The sequence below is a fragment of the Myripristis murdjan genome, chromosome 6 (genome assembly GCF_902150065.1).
Source record: "Myripristis murdjan chromosome 6, fMyrMur1.1, whole genome shotgun sequence".
Taxonomy (NCBI): domain Eukaryota; kingdom Metazoa; phylum Chordata; class Actinopteri; order Holocentriformes; family Holocentridae; genus Myripristis; species Myripristis murdjan.
The window spans coordinates 18,427,706-18,455,530 of NC_043985.1; the positions used below are offsets into that span (position 1 = coordinate 18,427,706).

Here is a 27,825-nt window from a genome sequence, read left to right on the forward strand (position 1 = left end):
AAGAAGGATTTTAATGCATCCAGTGCAGTCTGTTCCTTTTTCTGTTTTGACGTGTAGCTGTTCGGTTCATCTAAATGTCAGAAACCAGCATGTCCTCTCCTCTTGGCTTCAAACAGACCAGCCACATAGGTTTATGGCTAACCCTACGCCAAGGGAAGTAATGTCTATGATGCACCACGCCATGGCTTCTCTAATGAGGCCTGACTCCTAATGACTCGCAGCCCCCAGCAGCAGACAGAGATGGCCAGCAGTGGGCTTATCTCATTGGCACTCAGTGTGCTGCATGGTTACACCTGTAACCTCTGGATCACTCCAAATTAGGCTGCTCTGGGAATCCTTCAATAGTGATTACAAACCAGATTTAGTGGCCGGAAGCATTCTCATAAAAATTGCATATAAGCCCTCACTTTGAATTTAGAGACTGGATAATAGGCTGATTGTGCAAAGGCATGATAAAACACAAAGCCCCCCAACTAATCAGGCATTCTCTCTAGTACTCCAGACAAGATTGCAATACTAAGCGGCCTTTCCAATGAACGGTTTCCATCATGTAGATGTAAATTAACACAAGCAAGAAGAAACTGAGCGTGTTGATAAATGAGCATGTACAGCACTAAGATGAGCTTGAAAAGCAGCTTGAATTCACAGCCAGGAGGTGAGCCTCTGACTTTTGCCAGTCAGTCATGCCTGCTGAGCATCATTCACAGCAGAGTGCAGATGCTGGTGACCCAGGGGATTAAGTTGTTAATTGCATCGCACTTTAATCATCCAGCTGTCGCCACTGATTGACAGTAAGAGGGACAGAGGTGGCTCTGTCTCATAGATGTAAAATGCCTCTGCAGACAGGTGTCCAATGTTAACCATGTAGGTATTCTGATCTTCACATACAGTCCATGTACAGATGCAGTTTTACCTGTCATTATTCTAAGAGGTGTTGCAATTTCAGCATTTTTTCAGGAGCACAGTGATTGCTAGGGTTTCATAGCTTCAGTAATCAAAGTGTTGGAAAACAAGAGAAATTCATTTAGGGCAAATAATATCTTGTGAGAGCATTTTGCTTGGTGTAAAGTGAAAACATTTGAAGTCAAAGAAACGGTCTCTTTTTGTGGATGTAAGCAGATAGAGAGGGGACACATACAGGAAAGTCCCAAGTGATTAGAGTCATATTGATCCGGCTTGTATGTCTTATTTTTCTTTGTTTGGGGACTCTGTATTTAGAAATGAGCAAGGGATAATATGTTGCTTAGATCCACTGTACCGCTGCTAAAAGTGAATTTCCTTTATCTTTTCGGAAAAATACAAATGTCAAAACCTATGCTTGAGGAAATGTCATGGATTTGTCCAGGCATAACAATATCAGAAAGTTCTTGTCCTTGACTTTTTGGATTTTGATGTCACCAAATCATACTTCTAAAATATACTGCATTGCACACCAGTCTTTCAGCAGAAGATTATAACCAGCTTTATTTGGACTTAACACTACAGGCTATTGTTTAGAATTAAAGATTGCACATCTACCTTTGTAGTTCATCACTAGCAAAATATTAAACTTTTACAATGTAAATACAAACTTAGCTGTGTTTCCTTTGTCACTGTAAGATATATACAAAATACCTTGAATAACCTTTCTAAGCATTAGGTTAAATTTATTCTAGTAATCCAAATGCTATCCTCTTGTTAAACAAGCTAAAAATTGATGCTGTTATGGCAAATGTGTATGGTAGAGTGTGTTAACAAGCCTTGTTAACACACATGATGATGCCTCAGCATTACACTCTAATTGCCAAAAGCCCTGCACACAGACACTCTAAATGATCTTTTCAGCAAGAAAAAGCAAATAAGGATAAGAAATGGTGAATCTATATGGTTCCTCAGCCCAGTGTCCCATTGTCCACTCAGCTGGACCTTAGCAACTGTTTTTCCTCTGATGGGAACATGTTGAATTATTTATTCAGCGCTGAACAAAAACAACCATGTTTTTGTTGTTCTTGTATTTACATCTTATTCAGAACAACACGCTGTAGGTGGAGGGCCAAAGAGCCTCAAACCTGCCCCTTGACCCAGGAATAATTAAGAACAGTGTAATGAAACACCAATGTTCTGTACAGACCTGCATTATCATTGCAATAACACTTTTGTAGGCTTCATTAATGAGTACAGATAACTTGATCTTGGTGCATTGTCGACAAGCCACTTATGGTGTTTGAAGTGTGAGCAGAGTTCATCGCACGAGCACCTCTCGAGTTAATGTAGGCTTTTATCCCCGTGGGTAGCTCGGTGGGTCTGTGGATACCAGGTAGGAGGGATCGTGGAAAATGGAACAAAAACTTTGTGGTTGGATGTGGGCGCTGCATGGAGTACATTGGCCTTTCAAGAACAGCCTTTGTGAACTGTATACCCCTGTTGAGATTCTTGATCCCATAAGAAATTTATGAACTTGGCTATACGCATGCGTGTGAGGGGCGCACGAGCAAGCAAGCAAGCATGTGTCTTCTGTGTGTCATCATAAGCTCATTATTTTTTCTTCTCTCCCACAGATCTGCGACCTGTCATCACCTCTCTCAGCTAGCGTGTGTTTCTGAGCGCAGCAGCAATTCTGCCACTTTGTGCTGCCAGAGCCTCCTCAGCATCCACTAAAACACCCAGGGACCACAGGCTGTAAGATTAGGTGAGCTTACGGCCACGTGCCTCTGGCTATTATATCTGTCACTGCTGTCTCTTCAAGGGCTACATAGCACTTACTTTCCTTACAGCTATCATTCTAACTGCCATTAAATGCCATTGATTCACTTAATCTGGCCCCATTTTGAGCCCGATTTTAACTTCATCAGCTTAGGTATGTGAACGAGAACCTGTGAGATTTTGAAATAACTGACACAAAGAGTAATGAAGTATTCCTCTCGTCCAAAGCCGTTCATCAAAATAAGTGAGGGTGGTGGCCTAATCACTGGAGTGATAAAAGCTTTCTAGTTAGTCAAGCAGGGTCCCCATAGGATTTAACAGGATTGCTTCAAAGAAGGGGCTGAATATGAGAGCAACGCTGATTTGGAACATGTGTGCGTCTTGATGAAACATCCTGTTACGGAAATGGACATGACTTTAACCTCTGCCCGCTCAAATGAACTGCTACTTAGGGAAAGTGGAGGTCAGATTGATTTTCTTTCACATGTGAATGAACTACACAAAGCTATCAATGCTGAAGATTAGCTGAACATGTGAATGCCTGTGTTATTGGATCCAGTCACTCAGAAATATTGAACCCATCCCCTCAGCCACTATAAAATACTAAAGCACATGCATGGCACACATCACCTCATGTATACATACAAAGCCACACTTAGACATGTGCACATGTGAATGTATATATACACAACATGCAAATATGTACATAAACATACATAAACATACATAAACACACACTGATGACTCATGTCAGATCTGTTTTTATTTATTCTTGTGTATATATTCTGGTGAAGTGGGTTTTCTGTTCTCAATGGGCCTTATTATACTGAGTAGCTATCAAGTGAAGCAGACCATCACCATATATAAGATACTGTCATTACTGATAATGATATTCAAACATTAACCTATGAGATACCTTGTGTGTCACTCATTCACGTGTCATTCATACATCCTTCATCTACGGTAGCGATTTGCAGAGGTAAGACCTGCACGTGTGTGTAAAATCCATCACTGTCATGTCTGTTGATCATATGCACTCTTCTGCTGCCATACATCTAATGAAATAACCTGCTGGTCTAAACAAATCAGCTTCTCTGTCATTGTCACAGACAAGCTCCGTCTTTGCAGCCGCTCACAGGCAGAACACATGTGCTGTATGGAAAGGAGACTGTTGCTGCAACCGCACCTTAAACCATCTTAGGCATACATTTTGATCATTTTAGCATGCCTCAAAGGAATATAAAATGGTTCTGTAATCATTAGTGAAGGTGCACCAATACTAGTTTTCAGAGCTTGTGAAATTACTGAGTGCTTTATTAGGTAACTTGGCCAATGCTTGTACTAGTGATTTACATTTGTCCTATACAGTAGAAGTGCAGCCAAGTATTGGCATATTACAAAACAATTACTAGAACAGTGCATGATTCTATCTATCTATCTATCTATCTATCTATCTATCTATCTACCTATTTCATTCCCTCCCCCTCAGAGTGAAGCATGAGGTCATATGTTGCCTCCCTGGCCCTGTTGTTCATTCTGGGGTTCGCCACTGCAGTATGGACCCTCAACCCAGACGACCCCAATGTCTGCAGCCACTGGGAGAGGTGAGCGTGTTTCCTCCTGTGTGCCCTGGGGCAAACAAAACACTACCTTTCAGAGCAAATCCTTTGATAAGTTGGCAGTGCCAGCGACTGTGATTCACATGTTGATCCTGGAGCTTTTTTCGCTGTCCTGATTGCAAGTCCACTAAGCCAAAGTTCCAGAGCTATTCAAAAAGTCCATACAACAGTATTGATCTCGCACAGCTCAAGTCACCCAGCTCAGAGAAATGGGAGGAGATGTGGCCCCAAATGAAATACACAGGCAAATTGATCAGTGTACTCTCATCCCAATCAATCAGTGCAGCCATATAGCTTGAATAATTATTAGTTGTGCTGGATGGTGTCACTTATGAGAAATAAGCAGGAATAATTACTATCCCTCCATGCAGAGGGGAGGAAAGAAAGCTGAGAAGATATATTGTCTGGACTATTGCCTGACTGAGGTGAGGGTACTTAGGGAACATAATGTTGCCTTGTTGGCATCAAAATTAAGTGGTTTTGTTCATAGCTTTGAAGTGAAAGTGGAATTTTCATCATAGGCAAGGTCCTACAATGTCTGCATTTAGCTGCAGATATCACCAACATGAATCACCAAAAAGGTCATTTGAAGTGCTTTCCTTGCATATTGCAATTCTACTATTACGTTAATTGACAAATGAACAAAATCTGTATATTGTGTTGTTTTTTTTGTTTGTTTTTTTGATGGTATAAGCATTTCCAAGTAGCTGGTAAAACATCCACTGATACTGCAAGAAAATCTGTATGTCCAGCCATGCAGTGTCATGAATCTTCTCTCTTTTAGCTATGCTGTGACGGTCCAGGAGTCCTACGCTCACCCGTTCGACCAGATCTACTACACCAGATGCACTGACATTCTCAACTGGTTTAAATGCACAAGGCACAGGTACGTCTGGAGGAGTCATCGTATTTGTCCCCGTGCAACTTCATCAGCTGACTGCCCTTGCCTCCCCAAAGTCACAGCCAAGTCTATGAAGGCCACCGTAAATGTCCTGGTTGTCTCCTTTTAATGTAGCACTGAGGCAGTCAAAACCAGGATGCTTCTGACTGTAATCATCTTACGGCATCTGTTTTAATTGGTGCATTAAGGTTTATAGCGGGCATCTAAATAAACGCCAAAGTACACAGCGAGCCACTCTCTGAATGCTGACTTTTATGTATCAGGTGTGCACAAAACTCCATTGCCTGTTTATTTTCTTGTTGTTGTTGCCCTTCCACTTTCTAAACTTGCCAATTACAGTGAAGAATGATGCGTGGCTTGTGTTACTTTTACTGACTGTGTGCTGGCTTGCCCTTCAAGAAGGGTCGCTCTCTGAAGCACGTAGCTGTCTCTGTGTGTCTGTTTTTCAGGATCAGCTATAAGACGGCTTACCGGCGGGGAGTGAGGACCATGTATAGGCGGCGCTCACAGTGTTGTCCTGGTTACTTTGAGAGTGGAGACTTGTGTGTTCGTGAGTATCCTGTCTTAACTCCTTTGTGCTCCATGACCACTCCCTAGATGGACGGTTACGTCTGATAGACAATTGGAGAAAAGGAGTAAATATTGATATTGATCATTACTGTGGGTGGCTGATCGATAAAACAATAAAAATCCCTCCAAACTGTTTTCTTTCATGAATAACCAATAGCACTCCACCGCCTCCTGTGTTAGCACGGCACTATCTGTGTGAATTTATTCAGTTTAAGACGATTGAGCATGATTTAACATAAAGGTATTTGCACACTATTTTACACCTTTGCATATTCCGTCTTGCTTTACTTTTCCAGGCAGAGTAATTTAATTGAACTTGTATAACAATGAGAAAAATTAATGAGCCAAGTGGGTCCTGGTTACGGGCTGAGAATGCATTGCACTGGCTATAAAACCACACCAGAATTCAATAACATAAAAAGAGCATAGCATAAAAAGAAGCAGGGAAAATTGGAAGGATAGCAATATGCTGATAACCATCCCTCAATGTCATTTTTATAGCTTCATTAATCGTCATTGATTTCTATTTTTATTACCGCACATCAAACAGAATATTTTTCCATTTTCCCCAAATAAAGACAGAGCTTATATCCTCGGAGTCTTACGTTTTTGATATTCTCAACATATCTAATGTTTTATTCTCTTTAAATAGATAAGGATCTCACTCTAATATTTCCCCTAGATCTTTTACAAGATGAGGGCGTTATTGGTACAGTGACTCCAGCCATGTGTGCATGCTCTTTGACCACAGTTGAGCTTGTCCTTGTCAAGGCTGTACTAGCCTGAGGGCAGCAGAGCAGTGGGAACCCTGCCAGTGTGGAAAGAGAGCCGGGTATCATGGAGGGAGGCAGAGATCGATCAATAATGTATACATTAACCAATTGATGGACAATGGAACTTTTTGTTCATTAATAGCCATTTTTAGTGTGTTACTTGGGTGAATGTACAAAGTATGTCAGTGTCCCTCATCTCACCTGACCTCCCCTTAGCAGGATCAAGAGGTATTTTATGCGGAAACATTATGTGAAAATGAGAGGGAAGAAACACGCTCACACCTTTTGCTCTGTCGTAGGTGAAGTGAGGGAGAGTTTATAGGGGCCGAGAGGGCAGTTTTGCTTTCTGCTGCCTCTGCAAAGTGTTCCACCCCTTTTAATCCTACCACTTTCACTACCAGGATTAAGAGATTTGTACTCCCAGAGATGTTTTGCATGCAATGACAAAAGGGGGCATTATAGAGGAAATCAACCCAAAATTAACTCAAGTGTCTTCTATTTCTGGACATTTTGTTGTTTACTGAATGTAAAATATTCCCTTTGTGTATTGTTAGTTTACAGTCATAATCTCCACGAAGGTTTTTTTTGTTTTTTTTTTTTTTTTTTTTTGGTCAAAAAAATGTTCTCTGTTACAAGAGTGGAGTGTTTGTCTTTTAATCCTACCCACAGTTCCCATATGGCACCACATCAACACATTAGTTCCAGTGAGAGCAGGCTAAATGAATCTGCAAATGTGAAGGCCTTGAATGAGACAAAATGGTCACATGACTTGGCACAGAAATGAACACACACACACACACACACACACACACACACACAAGAATGCATCTGACACAAGATCAGCAACATTATTTTTCTGGATTTTTTTCTTCATTATGTTCTCAGTGTAATTCAATACTGAAACATATGCAGCGTGTTTGCTGTTTGGTGTAATAGCTCCACAGACAGCTGAGGCTGATCACAGTTTGATTTGCACAAAGCTCTACCGTGATCAGTTGAACTTTCTCTCTAATGAGTTCTCGTTGTAAAGCACTTTGAATAACCTCAGTGTATGATGTTATATAAATAAACCTGCCTTGCCTTACTTAGTTGATACAGGAGGTATATCAATTTTGAATCTCTGACATCTGACCAATCTGAAGTCATTACCAGATGATCTGGCCTGAGTAAAAGTCGTGGGTTTGTTTTGATGTACTCATTTTCCTCATAATGAACATGATTATTGCAGTTATACATAGAGAAGTGACAGAACCTCACTAATGACAACAGCTCTAAATATCACAGCACAATGATGGCTTCTTTAGGGTTATGAGTCCCATGCTCCAGTTGTTTCCACTTCCAACAGAATATTTAGCCTGGATGTCTATTGCTTTCTTGCTTGACAAGTGATGCAATATAATTTTATCCTATGAAAATGCCTGAGCAACTGCTGTTGATTTTCATGGCAGAATTAGTTGAACAGGGTTTGATAAAGTTTTAGTGAGTGATACCAGCTACCACATTTCACATTTTAGTTTTAATGATCGAGAAGATGATGAGATTTTTCTCTAGAAAGGGATTCTCTGCTTTTGATTTCTTTTTCATTTTGGCTTTGTTGCATTTTTTTCATGCTTCAAAGACACGATTTTAAAGAAAATCATGTCTGTGCCAGATAGAGGCATATGGAAGAACCCTTGGCAAGAGTTGTTTGATATATGCTATAGGCATCTCTGTCCTGATTGATTTAACCATTGGCTTTATCATATTGTTCCAGGTGTTTCACTTTGCAGCCTCTAATATTGTCCTGAACAAGCTAAGTATGAAAAAGATAAACAAACAGAATTGCACTGGTAGGTCTTTTTCCTAATTGCTGCAAAGCTCTCTTATAGAAGGAGAGTGGGACTAACCTAATTAGAGTTGTGTCTAAAAAGATCTTTTTTATCAGACATTTTAAAAGATTGTAGTTTGACTGTGCAAGAATATTAAATTTATTAACACTGCATGACAGTCACCAATTAGCTCCATTGTTCCCTGTTCTGATAACACCTCTGCATAATGAGTTAGATTAGCCTTTTATCTAGATGAAAGACTCAATTTTCCGACAGATTCCATAGACATGAGTTAAGCAGAGTGATTCATGAATTTCAATTAAAATGAAAGACCTACTTCCTACTTTATTATACCATCCCTTCAGTACACCGGTTCAGATCTCAGGAGAAGGGTGCGCTTTTTTTTTTTCCCTGTCTCCCATATTCAAAACTTCATTTCCATATTTCTAAAGGATGTGACACATTTGCATTTCCCTTTTCGTGCTGATCAGAATATGCTGATTGAAACTAAATGAAATCAACTCATCATGGTGACATTGAATTCTTCTCTTCGTCTCTTTGAATACTCCACATACTGTAGACTCATTGATTACAGGTAGTCGATCTGACACCTTCGTCAGCACAAATGTTGAAGCTCTTTCCCCTCCTTTTTTGCTGTCTTACTGTAATTAGGCAGTTTCCTGCCAGCTTACTGATGCTCAGAAATCTGCCCTGAATTATCTCTCAATCTCTGGTTTACCATTTTTGCCTTGGGAGCATTTCTGCGATTAGCCCCGGCTTGTGGGTGTTTGGGATTCTCTCCTCTTTCTCCTCTCTCCCTGCAGCTCTCCTCCTGGCGGTGGATTCTAATCGAAGCCTGATTGAGTGATAATCTATAGTAGCACTGTTCAGGCCTGCGGCCAGCTCCTGCTGACCTCTTTGCTTGCAGGATGAGTGCCGTAGTGTTGCACACACAGCTGCGCAGTTTCCCCAGCACTGGGGCTGTTTGAAAAATCTCACAGATGCTGTCACCCTGTCCTTATTCACTTTTGACTAAAACATAACACAAGAAAAATAAAAGAGGCAGAAATCGGATGGTGTCTTGGATGAAGTCTGATCAGTTAAGAGGATGGATCTGTCTGTTCTCCTGCCCTTGGATTGTGTATCATCCTTCCACAGGCCATGTTGGTGGACTGCTGATTCCCATCAGGCAGGACTGCTCTAGTCGTATTGGCCTGACTGTCTCCTTCCTCAGATAAGAGCCTGTCTGTCTTAACCCTGCTGGCCAGATGACCTTGGCTGCCATAGAATTATTCATGCTAAGTGCCTATTTTTGTTATACTTTCCTTCTTGGCTTCACAAAAAAACTGGCACAGTGGCAAAAACTCCATGTAGGTCACTTTATTATCCAGCTGAACCAAACTTCCAACTCTTCTCAACAAACTCCCAGGAATACTAATGCCGACCCAATCAATTGGGTGCCGTGTTGCTCAATATGAATGATCAAGAAAACTGCACACTTAGTAAACACTGCAGTGCCTAGACCTGCTACATTAAAGCATCACTATGACAAAGCACTGGCTGATCAAATTAGAGGGGATTTACAGCTTGTTCCTTCATGGCTCAGCCTGCTGATAACAGCTCGTTGTGGAAAGTAAAGCTATGTGATAAACTGAGATGTTGACCAAGGACTCAATCTCTTAAGGAATCATTTAGCCCAGCGTCAAGTGGTGAAGATGGATGTTAAATATGAGAGCCGTGGCTAAGATTCTGTCCCTTGATGGTATTAGGGAGATACTGAGTGTTCAGTTTTATGGTCCATTCTCTTTCAGCTGTTTGTATTTGTGGTTTTCATTATGCAGTTTATTCTTGGTTTAATGATGTTTTGCTGTGTGTGTGTGTGTGTGTGTGTGTGTGTGTGTGTGTGCACTGTATGCGTGCCTGTATGTTGATTTGATTTTAAGCTGTACACTGATGAAGGAATGTCTCTGTTTGTCTCAGCTCTGTGCACAGAGGAGTGTGCCCACGGCCGCTGTGTGTCTCCTGATACATGCCAGTGTGAGCCTGGCTGGGGAGGACTGGACTGCTCCAGTGGTGAGTGCACTTTACTTATAAACCCACAATTAATCACTCACACTCATTTATTCCTAAATTGTATTCATAGCCAGCTAGTCCATGATCATTTGCTGTGAATTGTACAATTGTAATGCCTGAGTGTTAGTCTATCTCAAAGCTGCTCAGCTTTGTACTCTTTCTTCTTAGCAAACACAGCCAGTGGAACAGGTAAGTCATTATGAATTCATTTTCATTTGTTGGAAGTGGAGGTGATTTGCTTGATGAATATAGCAGACGGATGACTGGTTGCATCCCCCCTGTGTCTACCGAGCTCTCTGTTATGGTCTTAATCATGATTAGAGTGGTGGCTATGACTTATTCAGTGGAATGATGAATCAATGCCAGGCTGAAGCAAACCTTTATGCTGGCCTTTGTGTTTACTTGGGTAACCTCAGCTCTCAGAGCTGGACTCCAGGAGGGACGGGAGGGCGGAGTTAGGCATATCTGTCCTGCAATCAGCTAAATGCTGGAGCGTCATTGGAGCCAAACTGAAAGAAAGAATCTATTGACCACTGTGATATTTATGTGTGCAGGGGGACATGAGAAATCGTTTTAGATGAATGTAAGGCTTTGTACATAGCAGCCTCTATGACCCAGTCACCGTCTACTTCATAACAGAAATGGCTATATTTATCTGTCTGCACACCTGAAGACATTCTGTGTATTTTCTGCATGATTATTATCACTTTCCTGACTCCAAATTCTTAATTTCAACTATGCACTTCAGTAGTGTTTTAGCCTAACACTTATTGCCAATTGCATATTTAAGAATGAGTAATGGAGGCTAAAATCATATCTCTGGTGTTGTTATATAGATCTATGAGTTTTCATTAACAAAAGAGCCATTTCCTGATTACCAACTGTGTGTAAATCAGCTGCTCTTGCCATGGCACCGGCCCCCTGGATGTGGATTCATGGGCATAAATGACAAGGCTGAGCTGTTTGCCACCGCTCACTCCTACAGACTGGTGAGGGTCCAAGGCTTCACTCTGAGGGAAGATGTGACGTTCAGGGCCCACAGGGACACTTGTCCCACTCTTGGTTGGTTAGGAGTGCAGTCGTGCGTGCATTGCAGCCTGCAGGTGCTCGACTAATCCACCTTAATAAAACAGACCTGATGATTGAGACAGAGGCATTATTCATAACTTTAGATTTCCATACCAGGCATGATTCCAGGCTTTTTCATTTACGAGCTTTCATCTGTAGAGATGAGGAATGTGTGCCAATTTTTAAATTAAATCTGCCCCCTTTTCCCTTCGTATAAATGGTGCAGCATGCTTTTTTTGTCTTTCACTGTAAATTCAACTTTCTCCCAGCATGGAAAGGTGATGAGAGCTTTAGTGGTCTCCATGTAAGTAGATTTAGCCATTACATTATTGCTCACTGAATTGAAAAGCACACATTTGCACCTATTCAGTTCAACACCACCATGGCTGTGGTTTATTTAGCTGTTTTTACAGCTATTGTGTTAGAGTTGAGGTATTTGTAGTCACATAAAAGCCAATTCCCTGGTAGTGTCGCTGTAAGAGGGCAGAATGAGCTGGTCACATGATGAAGGATGTTGAGTGTGATAAAAAGTATGTCGCCCAGGCTTGGAGATGAAGAGCTGCCGTGGGATGCTGAGCGGCCTAAAGCTGAAGTGACAGCCTTTCAGCCAGTGATCTGGAGCTGGATCAAAGGCTTGGACCTCTTTTCTGGAGCAGCACCCACCAGGAAACAGTTTTGTATATGGGTCAGGTGGTGAAAATAAAGAGTTTGACTGTTAGAGGCTAGAAACAGGAGGCGATAAGGTGGGGGAAGATACAGTAAGTTGCATGGAGCAGTAGTATGGCTGAAAAGAGATATCAGCAGTTTTCACCTGCTGGCGTCCACCTGCTGAAGGCAGAATACTTTCCATCCTCATCCTTCGCCTGAGGCGGAGGACAAGGTCCCACTGAGACCAGATCTGCCCTGCGACCTCTTTGGAGTCCTGGGGTTTTAGACTCATCTCAAGGACACAGCTCTCTGGTAGATGTGGAGCGCACATACAATAGCAAATACAATACCTTACTGAGTTTTGACTCATTCTTCAACTACCACTGAAGGATTTACAATAGAACTGCTCTCAGTCTGGGGAATGAAAGATTAATTGTTGTTCAAGTTTTCTGTGATTTGTTGTTGTTGCTGTCTGTTGTGTTTGTGTTTTTCTGGCTTCTTTGTTGTCGCATGGCATCTGAGTTTCTCCCTGGGTTAAGTAAAGTCTCATCTCATGTCATCAGGAGATTTGGGGGTTAGATTTCCTCATTTAACAGTTCATGGCAAAATATGGTGACACATACCTGGCCTTTTGTATTAATGATTGCAGTATTTGGCTGCATTTGACCATCTGTCTTGCCTTGTTTTGTTTGTGTTTTCTTTCCTCTTCTTGTTCTTTTTTTTTTTTTTTTTTACTAAAGTGTATTTGTGTATTGTGTCCGCTGTTGTTTACACTTTGTTTTGTCAGCAGGGTTTGTCTTGAAAAAGAATGCATTGTTCTCAGTAGCATTTTCATTTATTTTTATAAATAAAAAAATGGGAGGAAAAAAAACTGGGGCTCAATAAAACAGGGGCAACAGCAATTCTTGGCGAGGCAATTCAGATAGACGAAGCTGTGCTTATGGAATTGTACAGTTAGTCATTTTAGTTTCCTGAAGTATAGTATTTTGTTGTTCCAAACTAGTGATATTATTGGTCGTAGTTTGCAACAAATACAGCGTATGTTGCTGCAGAGAAAACAAACCAGTATGAGATGAAATGGGAAATCAGATTTTGGTAGAATATTATGAGTTTATTAAGTGGAAAAACTATATAAAGTTTGCTAAGAATATTATGAGTTTTTGGGGGAAAGAAGTAGACTTGCCTTTTTTAAAGCCAGGTATCAATGACCCAGTGCCTTCGCCTGCAGGGCTGCACATTTTTCAGCACCTGTCTTTATGATTTAATGTCTCATGATGAGTCTGTGTGTTATGCTATGTTGCTATGCTACAGCATTAAGAGCTGTCAAATTAAGAGCATGGTAAAGATAGATGTTGTATGCACCAGGCATATTTAACCAAGACTGTCATCAGTTATGAAATTTTTGATGCAAAGAAGCACTGCCATTGGTTTTATGTGTGTTGTTTGTATAATGGTATGTGTAACCCCAGCGCTCAGTGAGAGCAATGTGCATAAATATTGTGCTTTTAGTGCCTTTGCCTTCTTTGGGTGCCTTTTCCTTATTTGTGGTGGAATTGTCTCACCCTCGTCTGCAGATTCTACAAATCGATGCCGCTTTACACGATAAGTGTTTGAAACGTCCAAGGAGTAGTTTAGCTTTGTTAACCACAACCCATCCTCTGTGTTCCAAGAAGAAATCTATCACACTTAACAGCCAAATCTAATGTGTGTCTCCATGGTTGGTCAGCCATGGTCCATGAGGTAACATATTCCTCCCTAAAGCATTCAAATGGGCAGGCTGGCATTGCTGTGGACGCTACACATTGTTAATTGATGAATGTGGTCTTTGAGAGTGTGTTTATATGATGTAGTGCCGGACAGGTGGGCCACATACTTCTGTAATTCATGGAAATTATTACCATACACAGGGAGATCATATATTATGTGGAGTTTTTTGGACTTCATTGTGTTTAAGCAAGTTTTTTTTTTTTTTTTTTTTTTTTTCAAGTTTTTTTTTGTGATCATGTAGGGCTGGGTCAGAGAGAGCAGACATTTCTTTTAGCACTCCACTAGTGCTGCAAGGATTAGTTGAATAATCGATTTGTTGCCAAGGATTACATTAATCACCAACTGTTTTGTTAACTGATTATTCATTTTGAGTATTTTTTAAGAGGAAATTTTTCAAAGTCTCTGACTCTAGCTTCTCAAATGTAAATATTGTCTGGTTTCTTTAGTTCTCTATGACAGTAAACTAAATATCTTTGGGCTGTGCGCTGCTAGTTGGGAAAATACAAGACATTTGAGGACATCAACTTGGGATGTGGGAATTTGTGAACCACATTTTTCACTATTTTCTGAAATGTTATGGTCCAAACAACTAATCGATTAATTGAGAAAATAGGACAGATTGATCGATAATGAAAATAATCAGCAGTCACAGCTCTACACTTCATTATGTCATTGCAGTTGACATTGCCCCAGCTAGCGCAGTATGAGAGAGTAAAGAGGCCTAAACCATGCAGCTGAATTTGATTTTGTTTTCAAAAAAATATCCTTGAGAGAGCTCCCTGTGGCATACGTCTACAGTATTTACACACTGTGCTCAGAAGTGCTTCTGAACCAGATGGTATCACTCCAAACCCACACCAGCAGGAAACTGACGTGCATAGCTGTCAAAGTGCAAGAGACTGTGAATTAGAGGGAATGGGACAGAAATGCCCATACAGATTTACTCTTGCCTGACACATCACTCCAAGTGTCTCTACACTTTTCTCTCTGTCTCCTCCAGGCTTATCACTTTTATACTCTTTCCATTAATCTTACAGACACAGAGTTCAGTATACGTGTGTGTGTGTGTGTGTGTGTGTGTGTGTGTGTGTGTGTGTGTGTGTGTGTGTGTGTCTTGGAGAGTCTGTGTCAACATAAATACAACAAGTTGCTTGTTCGAGAAGATGGCCTGGTACTGACAAAAAGTGGAAAAGTAAAATTTTATCCCCACAGAACCTTTAAAAGGGAGTCAAAATCGATTGAATTCCTCATTACACAAGTATGCAGAGAGAATCTTTTTGGGGAAACTAAATATTCTCACTGTACCATTTTGAAGGCTGTGCATTGCCGCTATAGCTTATAACAGTCAATGCTGACTGCCTCATTCATTTTGATAGATGAGAGCGCCAAGGCAATAGTGCTACTCAAGGGGGACAGAAGATGAACCAATCCATAGTGTCTTGTAGAGCTCAGATATAGTGTCTCTCTGTATGTATGTGTGTGTGTGTGTGTGTGTATTCAAGAAGCTTAGCCCTCCAGTGATGGCTGAGCTTTGCTTTTGTGTAGTCGACTCGACTCCCAGGGAGGATTGCACCCCAGGTTATTTACTGCCAAGTACGTGACAGTGTTGTTTATCCCTCCTAAGCACAGGTTTCACGCTCAACGATGAATCACCCGGTTCTCGACCCCATATCTCACTGATGAGAAGTGGTGTAGTAGCGTATATGTAGTGTAGAAACAGGCGTTAATGTTGGTAATTCAAGAAAACAGACCATGCGGATGTCACTGCAGCTGGGGTGGTCAGCACAGATGATGCAGAATAAACGATGTGGCTTTGAGGACGTGCCTTTCTGATCTTTTCATGTTTGTCCCAGTGTAGCATGGTGGCTGTTCCTTAGCATAGCCTGTACATGGTATAACTCACTGCCCTGGAATTTCAAGCGGTTAATGGCTGAGTCCATCAAATGAATTGTGGGACACATTGCTGACAGCATTGTTTACTGCACATAACATTCGCACACACGCACACACATATACGTATGAATAGCTATCATAAATTTAACTAATTTCTCACTCTCAGTTGCATTCTGTTGAGTAAACATTATGTATGGGCATCATGCAGCAACTGATTTGACTGTCGCCCACCATGAATTGTGCGCACACACACATACACACTCACTTTTTTTTTTTTTTTTACATTTTCTATACATATAAGCCTCATTGGCTCACCATGCAGATTTACTTTGCCCAGCTCTGAAGATTTTTTTTCTACCATCCCATTAAGCAGGATTTATTGTTCCCCAAGAGCTCACTGCTCCATTACCTTTGAGAGAATGCCTAAAGACTGTGTGTGAGAAAGTGTGTGTGTGTGCGTGCGTGCGTGCGTGCGTGCGTGCGTGTGTGTGTTTTTTTTTTTTTTTTTTTTTTTTTCACAAATATAAGCTGAGTGAAAAGCCAGTGAAAATCATGCACATTGTGATGGTCGGTATGATGACAATGGTTTTGCATCCACACTTAGAGCGCAGCAGATACACCATCCAGTCCCGCTGGTCATTATCACACTGTAGATGCTTGTCATTAGTCTGAAAGAGAGAGAGCTTCTGGTACACTCAGCGCTGAGAGTCTGCATAGATGGCTTGATTTAATAAGGACATTAAAAAACCTTATCTCTTGTCCTTAAGAGAAGGTCAGTATGTCTAAAATAGCTGAAATGCTATGATAACAGTTTAGAGATAAGATATCTACTGAATACTAATGTAGAACAAAGCTGTTTTGTGCTCATTTCACAGTCTATAAGTCACACTTGATTTCGTGGTCCATTGCCATGTTTATGAAGTTTGTTACCAAAGATTCAATTGATTTCATTGATCATTGCTTTTGATGACCCCTTTCACAGTTCAGTGTGTGGTAGAGATAAGTCCATACATCTGATTTAGGCTGCTGTGCTACAGTTATCATCGTACACTATATCCTCATAACGTCTGGGTGCTTTTCATTTTGTTTTATGAGCTGAGTCTCATCAGAATCGCCTCTTTAAGATCTTTTGCCGCGATGTTAACGCGTTTACCCAGCTTTCTGTTCCCACTGTTGTTCATGTTTTGTCAATCCAGTCTATACACATGCAAAGACTTATATTGTTTGTGTGATCTTTTTATAGACACCTGTATCACCGCTTGTGGCTTTGCATTCATTATAATTTTGGTTCAGGAGAATAGCTTAAGGTGTGACTTTGTTCTGGGGGTGTGGGGGTTACCAAGGCCATTTGGGTGCTGTGTTGCAGTGTCCTTGGTTTGCTTTGGGAGTGGGAGCATATTAGCAGTCTCTCTCAGATCCTCTGGTGCACCTGCAATCTCCTGATGTTTAACCCTGGACTTCATTGGAGTGTTGCAGTGATTACAGACCGTCCTGAGGGACATCGATTGTCCTGCTCCTCCTAGGCAAGCCCCACACAATGCTGACGAATGAACTCGTGGCCCTGCCAAGTCCAATTAACTGTCAGTGCCGCATCGACGAGCTCCTCCGTTTGTTGAGAGTGAAGAAAAACAAACTTTTAATCAAATTTGCCTCCAGGCCCTAGGGTATCTAGGGTTGTATTTTGCATTCTGCTCTGTTCTGTCTTGCCTGCAGTCGTGCCGCCCCTCAGAAGGTTGTATTGCATGTTGTTTGTGTGAGATAGCGGAATGCCCTGTACCTTACTTAAATGGCAATCCTATCTTTTAGCCCTGCCATCTTATTATTGTATACCCACAGAGCTGAATGACAAAAGATTGAGCAGATATACTGTAAGCCAACCCATAAAAAAGAAATACTTACTTATTTACTTTCCCACACAGATGTAGTTTTGAGTTCAAACAGTTGTTCGGTGTGTAGGATAGAGTCATTAGTGCGTGCTGTGTCTTTTGCATGAGTTACAACCTACTTTGTTATCACAACATGCTTTGTCCCTCACGCTTGTCTGCATGTCAGTGTCTGGAATGTCTATAAGCACCTTTGACTGCTTGATCAATAAAGTCTTGGGTTACGATCTTGCACAATAGTTTGTGTTTTTTCAAAGCATTGCCATCTCTGCAAATACCCTCTGCTAATTCTACAAGGTCGAGATAAACAACTCTACTCTCCTCTTCTCTGATTAGAGTAATGCAGACATTAAAAGCCCAGAAATTCAATTAAATTGGTGGCTTTTGCCACAGAGGAAAAAAGGGAAAGGACAGAACGCAAGGAGACGCTATCGTATTGCTTTGGCGTACTAAGTGGAACAAAGAGATGTAGCCTGGGATCTAAACATTGGCAAAAGGGCATCTGGATGATAAGGATCAAAGGAAATTTTAGAGGAAATGTAATCGCTACCAGACACAAGGATGCATTCATGAGGATCCAATCTGTGTTGTGCAGAAACTGTTCCAAAATTAGTAGCAAAGCTGGAAAAAACAAGGTCAAACCCAATGCAACAGCTATTTTTTTTTTTTTTTTCTTGAGGGGTGGGGGTCAGTTGGATCAGTCACACACATGTTGGCTCATGCAATGTTAAGCCAGGTGAGAACAGCAGAGTAGCAGATCTATGAGAGCCTCATGTCCTGCAGCATGCACTTCATTAAGACTTTTCAATTGAGTTTAGATGGATAAAAGATAGAAAATGCTGACTTACTGGTTCAGGCACACGCATCCTCAAAGTGATGAATCCCCCCCTGAGAAATTAGGTTTGCAAAGAGACTTGACACCATGAGATTCTCTCAGCCTCTCACTTTAAACATTAGCCTGTATTATGATTCTGGAACTCACTTCCATTTCAAGCGCAAGCATACTGTAGTATGAATGACAAAATCGCCCTCCACCAGCACAAAAAAGAAGGCTCAGGTCCACGGATCAATATCACTGGTCCTTGCCTTGACTCTGAAATCAGGCTCTGAATGGACAAGTTTTGTTCTTTTATCTGTAATTTGTCCTCAAGATAGACAACGTCACTCTAATCAAAAGTAAATGGTAATTAAATCTTATTCGAGTAGTTTGAAGCATTTTGAACACTGTTCTTTCTTTCATGGTGAATGTGACAGGTGCTAGGACCTGCTTCATTTTCTGCTGCTTTAATATAACTATCAGATTGTCAGAGGGAGAGTCTCACTCCTCTCTCTCTCTCTCTCTCTCTCTCTCTCTCTCTCTCTCTCTCTCTCTCTCTCTCTCTCTCTCTCTCTCTCTCTGTCACACACACACACACACACACACACTAATGCACATACACACTATCTTCTCACTAAGTTGCTGTTGTATACTTTTCACTTCACTTTGACTTTGAGAATCGGGAAGAATAATTCATGGGCCTTGTGAGTCTCAGAGACTGAAAGAACAACACTGCTTTCAGAGCCGGCAGTTCATTTGAGATGAACTCCAGCATTTCCGTTTTTTTTTTGTTTTTTTTTTGGAGAAGTCTCCAAAGGGTGTGCATTATCCTGGAGAGATGATGGTATAAAGGAAAAGCCCTTAATCTTCAGTTTTTCCATGTTAATCAAAGGCTAGATGTTTTCCTGTCTCTGTGCCCTTTCATTTTGTATGTGCTACCTGTCCTCCTAATACCAGTGCTCTTCATATTTAATTTAGTATAACACACTGCTGTGGTTTTTAAACTTTTGTGGACCAACATTTCAAATCAACAATTCTTGGGGCTCAGTACCAGTTTTGTGGAGACAATGTAGAGACCACCATGTCACATCTGACATTTTTCAAACTATTACCAATGACCCAATTTTGTTTAATAAGTTTATCAGTAATATCAGATTATTGTATGGAAATGTGCAATATATGTAAACATATGTTTGCATGTGCACATATGTAAGTTAAACATATTTGTTTAACATAAATTAGCTGCACATATATCACTATATCCAGGGGCTTACTGTAAATATTTGGTTCATATACATTAACATGCTATAGGGTCACATATCAAGATATATTTTAGATGTTTTAGATATGTTTATTATACATAATAAATGTATAGATATATTTATTGTAAAAATGTTTATATGGAAAGGGTGGATTGTCCCTGTGTGTAAGGTTATGCGGCTCCCTGCGTGGGGAATTGTAATGGTGTGTTTCCATGGCATTTCCAGGCTCTTTCTTGACAGCTCAGTTTAGATCATTTACATGCACAGGAGCGCTGTATATGAACAGGTCAGCCAGAGTAGATGTGAGCCATTCGAAGGCTTTTGTCTCCTAACTTCCCTCGCGTGTCAGTCCATCGGCGTTGCTGGTGGTCAGACAGCTACCTACTGAGAGGTAAAAACTGCTTCCAAGATTTATGGCTTCATGATGAGCATTTGCATAATGTTAGATCATTAAAAAGCAATTATGTTTGTGTGTGTGTGTGTGTGTGTGTGTGTGTGTGTGTGTGTGTGTGTGTGTGTGTGTGTGTGTGTGTGTGTGTGTGTGTGTGTGCGTGTGTGTGTGCGTGTGTGTGTGTGCGTGAGTGTGTGTGCGTGAGTGTGTGTGCAGTGGTCGGATTAGTTTGGTAGCGTTGCATTTTGCACATTTTTTGAGTAAGCAGGCTTTCTGTCCTTAAACAACATGATGTTTGTGTTTAAAGTGAAGGGCAGAACCATATGCTGTGACATGTAGGACATATAAAAATCACTGGTTTCAGAAAACAGCTGCCATGCTCTGTTTGATTAAATAATACTCTGTACTGCAGAGAAATCGTTAAGGGCTCACAACAAGAGCTAATGACTTTTTCTGTGTTTGCATTCATACACCTCACCATGTTGGTCAATTGTCCCATAGGTTTTTAGCAGTCTCGTACCCTAATTTTAATGTTATGTTTGTGTGCTAGAAAAGTACAACTTAAGGTAATTTAAATAATCAAACCGACAGGTGGGAAGCATTATGTACAAGCTCATAATTCACAGGACATACTGTAGTTGTTTTTTGTTAAATAAGTGGTCTGTTCATTGACTTGCACTTATTCTAAAACCCACCTGGTAGGGAAAAAAAATGTGTGGCTGGTCATTGTACTGATGAAAATGTTACATTTCCTTATTTTCCTGACTACATTTCAATTTCATAGCGCTAAATAATGCGCTAAATAAGGCTTACTCTACAGTATGCCCTAGTGTGCCCTTCTGCCCACTCTATTCAGACAGAATAGAGTGTTTCTTCTCAAAATATTTGTTGATATCTGGCTTGTTTTGATTGTTGTGAATCTGGCTTGATTGCACAGCACTCTATACACTAATAATGCTGCTGGATGAGTATAGAGGACATTAGTTACGGGTCAGCAAAACAAACTTATGAATAACTGTCGACTGTTGTGCCTGAAAAGATGAAAATAATAACAAAATAATAACAGTACCATACAGAAGAATCTTCTTTGCTAAATTTGCCAATTTTAACAGATACGTCCCTGCCAGCATTATGAAACGTTAGGCAAATGGATTCATGTGGTGCTGGTTTGAATTTTTTTTTTTTTTTTAATTATCACCTTGTTAGCCACTTATGGCGCGGTAAGCTGCTAATGGTAATGAACATAGACCTGGCTTACGCATAACGAAGAGTCACACTGAAGGCCATATTTAAGATGCGATACTTAGTAAAAGTTAACAGGTGCTGCTTTCCCCAGTTCAGTGACTGATATGTTAAGCACACTTCAGTGCCAGTTGTGATTTTCCAGGAAGAATACCTGAGGCACAGTGGATAGCTCTACTCACTGAAACCTTGCTCTCAAAACAATTGGCATTTCAAGTGAGAAAGCAGACTGTGACTGCAGCAAGCCAGAGGCCAAGTGATGAGAAGTCGCCACAGGTTTTGCCAATGTGGGCAGGGCATTGTACGGCTCCTCTTGGTCCAAGGTTCCTGTTCACTTTCTATTTCATCAATCAACTTCGGCAGTCTATAATCTCTTTTGGTCTCATTGTCTGACATTTTGAAGAGTAATTCTCCAGTGGAGCACTCTCTCCGCTTTATTTCCTTTCATTCTCTTCCTCATTTTCTGTCTCTGCTACATACTAATTGAGTCAAACATGCTACATTTCTCCCGCCAGGTGTCTACCCCATTTCCTTGTGCAAAGCAGTTGCGTGCACAGAATAAGCCCTTTTTAGTCATGCAACTGCATTAGCACCGCCACAGATGCTGACAGAACCAACCCCACCCCCACCCCCCACAGGCATTGTATGAATGTGCATCAGTTTCCACACTGTGACCACGCCCATTCTTCATTGACTGATGTTGCCCCACGGCGCATGCTACTTCATCCTAATTACAATTAATAATTGAAAATAGGAAATCAATGGGTGTAAATTAAGTGGGGTAACAGTTGGTTTTATTGGGCTGAAGTTGTCTCTTGAGTGGCCATGTCGCTGGCTATGACTGACCTGCTGCTGTGTGTATGCCTGTGGCACAGCACAATTTGTGGCTTTATTTATATACCCTGGTTGCCTGGTGTGGGAGGGTACTGTAGATAAACTTGCACCTTTGCTGTGATTGCTTTCTTGTTGTTGTCCTGTGGCAAGGGAGCAAAGGGTTTGTTTTTACAGGACAGGGTGAAGGGTAAATTATTAATTGGAAGGAGCAGTGGGCTGTGTAACAATTTGCTGATCCACACGCTTTCATGAGCCGTGTCAAGTTCTGTTGAACAAGCGACTGGTTTACTGCATTGAGGTGCAAGCAGCTCTCATAGTGTGCATGCATTACTGCTCAACCCGGGCAGCTTTATTAGAGAGAGCAGCCATTCTTTTAAGCAGTATCACACTTAAGTGCTTGTTGAGAATACAGTGTGAGATGACCTGGCCCTGTCGGCCTTTGTCAACCTCCAGCCCTTAACTCTGTTAGACCTGTGCTGCAGAGGAGCCCGCTGGCAGCTGCAGGGCTCATATTGATCCAGGTTCACATCCTGAAGAGAACTTGGACAAATGATCAGATCCTCTTTGGGATAAACACCCAAGCCAGACTGCTATGCATACTCCTAGAAGAATTAAGTTATTTTCTCATTAGTTTTGCGGTTGCACACAGACAACAATCACATCTTGTTACCTCTTATCCAATTGCAGGGTTGTATCAGGAGGGAGCATATGGTGCTTTGGAAAGGCAGAGTGGATTGGAAAGTCTCCATCGAGGAGGAGAGCAGCAGACTCTTCTCAGCGAGTATTTGTGTGTCGTATTGTGTGCTTGGTCTCGTGCTGATCTTTCCCCCAGGGGACTGTGAACACACGAGGGCTCGGCTAAGATGAATTAGGGCAGGACAAATGACACGCCCCACAGCAGAAGCTGCAGCACACTGTTATTCCAATTCAGCAGAACTGCCCCCATGACTATTGGCAGTTTCTTCTGTATATTTTAAAATTCATTTATCAAGCTCACAGGGATGTATCTTGTCGTGCCTGGGTTTTCTGAATGCTAATAAATAACAATGTAATAAGTGTCAGCAGGATCTGAGGGGGACAGTGGGCCTGTCTTGTAGCGTATTGGCAGCTTCCACAGGAGCAAGTTTAACAAAGCCGAGAGACATTTATCACTCAATGCAAATTTATCACTTTGCGCAGCAATCATCACTTTCCTGCTAAGCCTTCATACCAGTCTGGTCTGCCTTTCACACTATTAGTCTGGGACACTGAGTCAGGGAGCTGTGATGAATAGCTGAATGTTGAATTGGGCTTTTTTATTCAATAACTCCTATAACAAATAGCTCCCATTGACTGAAGAGCAGATTATTACTTACTCTTGTGTCAGCCAAATAGAAGGCAGAATTATTTCATTGTTCCTTTAAAATGATCATTTTAACTTTTTAAATTTCTAAATAAAGAGCCACTATCCGCCACATTTTGAAATATGATTTGCCTGTATTAATTCTGTGCATGGACTACAATTTGAAAATTCAGATCTGTCAAGACAAAGAAGAATAGAGTTGGTTGTATAAAGCAGGAATCAGACGATGCGAGTCTCACAGGGGTGCTCTTCTCAGGCAATGTAGTAGACTCGTCAAGGCAATGAGTCATACTGCTTTTCTGTGCTACAAGCTTTGCCAGAGTATAAGTGAAGAGCAGAGGCTCTCAGGAGCTAGAGCATTTTGCCTCCTAATGTTTTGTATGTGTTAAGTTATTCCTCAGACACCGGGGCATCAACAGTATATGTTGATCATAGTTATGCGACACTGAGTGATTCAGGCAGTGGAGAGTGAAGTTGGGCTGTGCGCCAGTCATTCTAATAACAATAATGTGGTTGCATTCTCTCCCAGTTAGAGTTGGCATGGCAGTAAGCCACTGTGTAAAACAACCACCTCTGTCCACATCTTAATAGCCTAGTGGCCAGCATGCATGCCAATCCTGCCATGATTCTAATCGAAGTAAACATTTGCCCCACGTCTGGTAGAGCAAATTAATTACAAAATTGTTGCGGTAGGATGCCATTTGAATAGAGAGAGATATTTTGTGTTTGTAAAGAGCTTGACTCAGGCCTTCATTTTGGATGTTGCCTTGAGAAGCTTACGGCAGCTTGGATGGCACAGGCTCTCCCTCATAGAGAACAGTGACAAACATTTTGCTGAAGAGGCCAAGTTCAGGAGAACTTCCTGAATGGAGTCAGCTGCTGAAAGCTGTTTGGTTTTAATCCTGTTGCAGCCAGGCCTGTTCATGCAGACTTTTGAGCACACTTCAAAGCTCAGCACCACCATGATGGCTCGCTCAGCCCATTCTTTGGACATCACCTTCTAAAGTTTACTGTCTGCTGGTACCCCTCAACATGATCTGTTTTGTTCCAGCCAAGGGGTTTATACCCAGTGCCTTGGGATTGTCCCTGTGTGTGAGGTTATCCAGGTTCCTACTGTTTTGCATCGTGAGGTCTGAGAGCCCAAGCTGGTCCTGTATGTGTCCTCTGGTTAGGCCCACTGAGCCAGACTAAACCAGTTAATAGGGGATGGACTGCAGGTCCTCTAGTCTCAGACTTGATTGGCATGAACTGCCTCTGCATCACAACCCACAGGGGGTCTTCATCCCCTAGCACCAATCAGCCGCACTCTCTGTAGAGACTGAAGTCTTCATAGTGCATGCTCTTCTGCTGTTTCTGTTTGTGCCCACAGCATATCATGAACTCTGACTCCTTAATCACAGTTAAATGCTGTCGGAGCTGGAAAGTGAGAGGCTACTGTGTAAAGTTTGAGAACCTCTGTGTAGGAGAGAGACGGCGAGATAATGGGCTTTGCTCTGAATGTGCTGAGGCCCCTGCAACTGCAAGCTAAAGAAGGTTTAAGACTTCAAATGGTAACATTTTTTGAGTTCCTAAGCACCACAAACGTCTGCAAATTAAGCTCTGGCTAGATTTTAGTTTATTTTCCATTCCGGGTAGTTTTCAACTCAGATTTTCAGCTGTACATGGAATAATATAAAATGCACTCTCTATCAGTGTGGTCAAGGTTTTTATAGGTTGAAAACCAGACGTAAGGATGTCTCTAGCTACGTGGCATCGCCTGTTATGATGATGGGTGTATTGTGCTGAGGGAGCACTGTTGAGCTGAGGGATTCGCTGATGAGTGCTGATAGACTGCTAAGCCAAGTTGAAGCTAAACTGCTCATCCATTACCCTGACTGCCCGCACACACCTCAGATTTAATGTGCCAGGGTCGTTTGCGTGGCAGCAGCTCAACCTTCAGGGAACTCATTCATGCCAGACTGGAGGCCAGAAGCAGATTAGATCAAATCAATACCCGCCCCCTGTGAGCCTGTAATGTGGCCTCTAGCCCGTCCAACCGGAGCGGCAATACTGCACTGGCCCAGTGTTCCAGGACCCCCTTCAGGGCAGAGCTGTCTGAATCAGGGAAAGGCTGATCATCTTCCTGCTGTGTACCTGGCAAAAACAGGCTTCAGTGACAACCGTGAAACAGGTTTCATTAAGCTCCCATTCCAGTTGATCACAGTCCTGGCAAAGAAGGAGCATACGGGGAGGAAGCCTAGTGTCTTTACATTTATAACTGAGTCTGCGATGATGTGAGAATCAATAATGGAATATTCACCGTCCTGGTTGCTGTGCCAGCCTGGATTTCAAGCTGAGCTTTTATGTGAGGCAATAGTGCTGCCACTGATTGAGAGACATAAGGCCATATCAATTGCTTAAATCACCACTAGATCCTCTGAACAACAATTACCCAGACAGCCAAGATACCAGCAAGGTACTGATTGTTCTTTCACATAAAAGCTAGTAGTACATTTAACCTTGAGATTAGCTGCTTGGTTGCAGTTTATGAGGCTTATTGGGTTTTCCTAAACAGACTGTGTCCCTTGTGGCCAATGAAAATTGCTTGTTCAGAACAAGCATAATATATACACTGTCTTTATAACATTCCCCAGGGCACTGTTTTGTCATTGACCTATATACATTAACACGTGCAAGACAATTAAGTTATATCACTTTACCAATTTTCTCCAGTGCCACTTCCAGGATTCAATTTGGAAGTCTAATCTTGCTGTTCATCGTTACTGAGTCATGACACTACTGGGGTTTCTGTTTCATATAGCAATCACAGGGGATGAACATTGTCTGGTATTATTTAGTCAAAATGAATAATGGGTTCACTATGACTGTAGGTTTAATGCAATGAAGAACAGTTGAAAATAGAATTAATAAAGTATGGAAAATGATTTAAATGTCTCCAGGCACGGTGAAGCCTGCTGTCCATTTGTAAACTGCCAACAGTGCTGTTCAGAAGTTTCATTTGCAAAAGGTGTAAAAAGAACACACAACACAACAAACTGTAATATATGCAAAATAGCTCATTCCTTGTGTCTGTAATCTTTGCATCCTCTTTTGCTCTTCACTGAGAGATGTGAACAGCTTGCTCATTTGCTTCCCTTTTTCAGTTTAAGTTGAGGGTGTGAGTAGGACCTTTTTGTATAATGGTTGTTGAATATCAACACCACGCACACTAAGTCAGGGACATTTCCTCACCAGCTGTCAACACAGTTGCAGCACTCTTAATGAACCTATTTTTTTCATTTTGTGATGATTTTCATTTAACTTTTGGCAGCACTTTCTTTTATAGTCTCCAATGTACCAAGAACTTACAGCTTGATTAACTTGTTTTGTTTTGAAGATTTTGTAGCCCCATAGGAATATCAAAGAAGATAGTTAGGTCCATGAGTATTTGGACAGTGGCACGGTATTCATAATTTTGCCCTTGTACACCACCACAGTGTTGAACAAAAATACAACATTAACTGTTTAGGAATTGCAGCCAGTTTTATACATTGTCACCCCATTTTCAGAGGCTCAAAAGTAATTGGACACTTGACTAAAAAGCAATTTCTTTGCCAGGTGTGGTCTTTTCCCACGTTATTCCATGACAAATTAAGAAAATAAAAGGTCTGGAGTTCATTCCAAGTTTTTGCATTTGCATTTTGTAGCTGTTTATCAGAACCCTCCACATGCGATCCAAAGAGGTGTCCATGCAGGTGAAGGAGGCCATCATTAGACTCAAAAAGCAAATAAAGTCCATGAGACAGATAGCAACAGCTTTAGGAGTAGCCAGATCAACAGTTTGGTATATCCTGAAAATGAAGGAGTGCACCGGTAAGGTCAGCAACACCAAAAGGCCTGGAAGACCACAGAGGACATTTAAAGTGGATGACCAAAGAAGTCTTTCCTTGGTGAAGAAAAACCCATTCACAATGTCTAGGGAAGTCAAAAACACTCTTGAGGGGGTAGGCAGACCATTGTCCAAATCAACAGTCAAGAGACGTGTGTGAGAAAATAAATACAGAGGGAATACAACAAGGTGCAAACCACTGCTGTCACTCAACAACAGGAAGGCCAGATTAGACTGTGCAAATAACATCTAAAAAAAAAAAGCCTGCCTGATTCTGGAACAAGGTTCTCTGGACAGATGAAAGAAAGATTTATCTGCCCAGCATGGTGCAGGCAGTGTTGTGGCATGAGCATGTATGGTTGCCAATGGAACTGGGTCACTAGT

At 41.5% G+C, this 27,825-nt stretch overlaps 1 protein-coding gene across 1 annotated transcript in view; it reads left to right on the forward strand.

Annotated features, from left to right (window-relative positions):
* Positions 1 to 2,613: 2,613 nt before the first annotated feature.
* megf11 (multiple EGF-like-domains 11) overlaps positions 2,614 to 27,825 on the forward strand; it is a 50,837-nt gene continuing 25,625 nt past the window's right edge. The window contains exons 1-5 of the mRNA XM_030053780.1: positions 2,614 to 2,668; positions 4,172 to 4,286; positions 5,086 to 5,187; positions 5,652 to 5,752; positions 10,334 to 10,426. Coding sequence (XP_029909640.1) covers positions 4,180 to 4,286; positions 5,086 to 5,187; positions 5,652 to 5,752; positions 10,334 to 10,426 — 403 coding nt within the window. The 5' untranslated portion in view covers positions 2,614 to 2,668; positions 4,172 to 4,179. The remainder of the gene's footprint in view (positions 2,669 to 4,171; positions 4,287 to 5,085; positions 5,188 to 5,651; positions 5,753 to 10,333; positions 10,427 to 27,825) is intronic.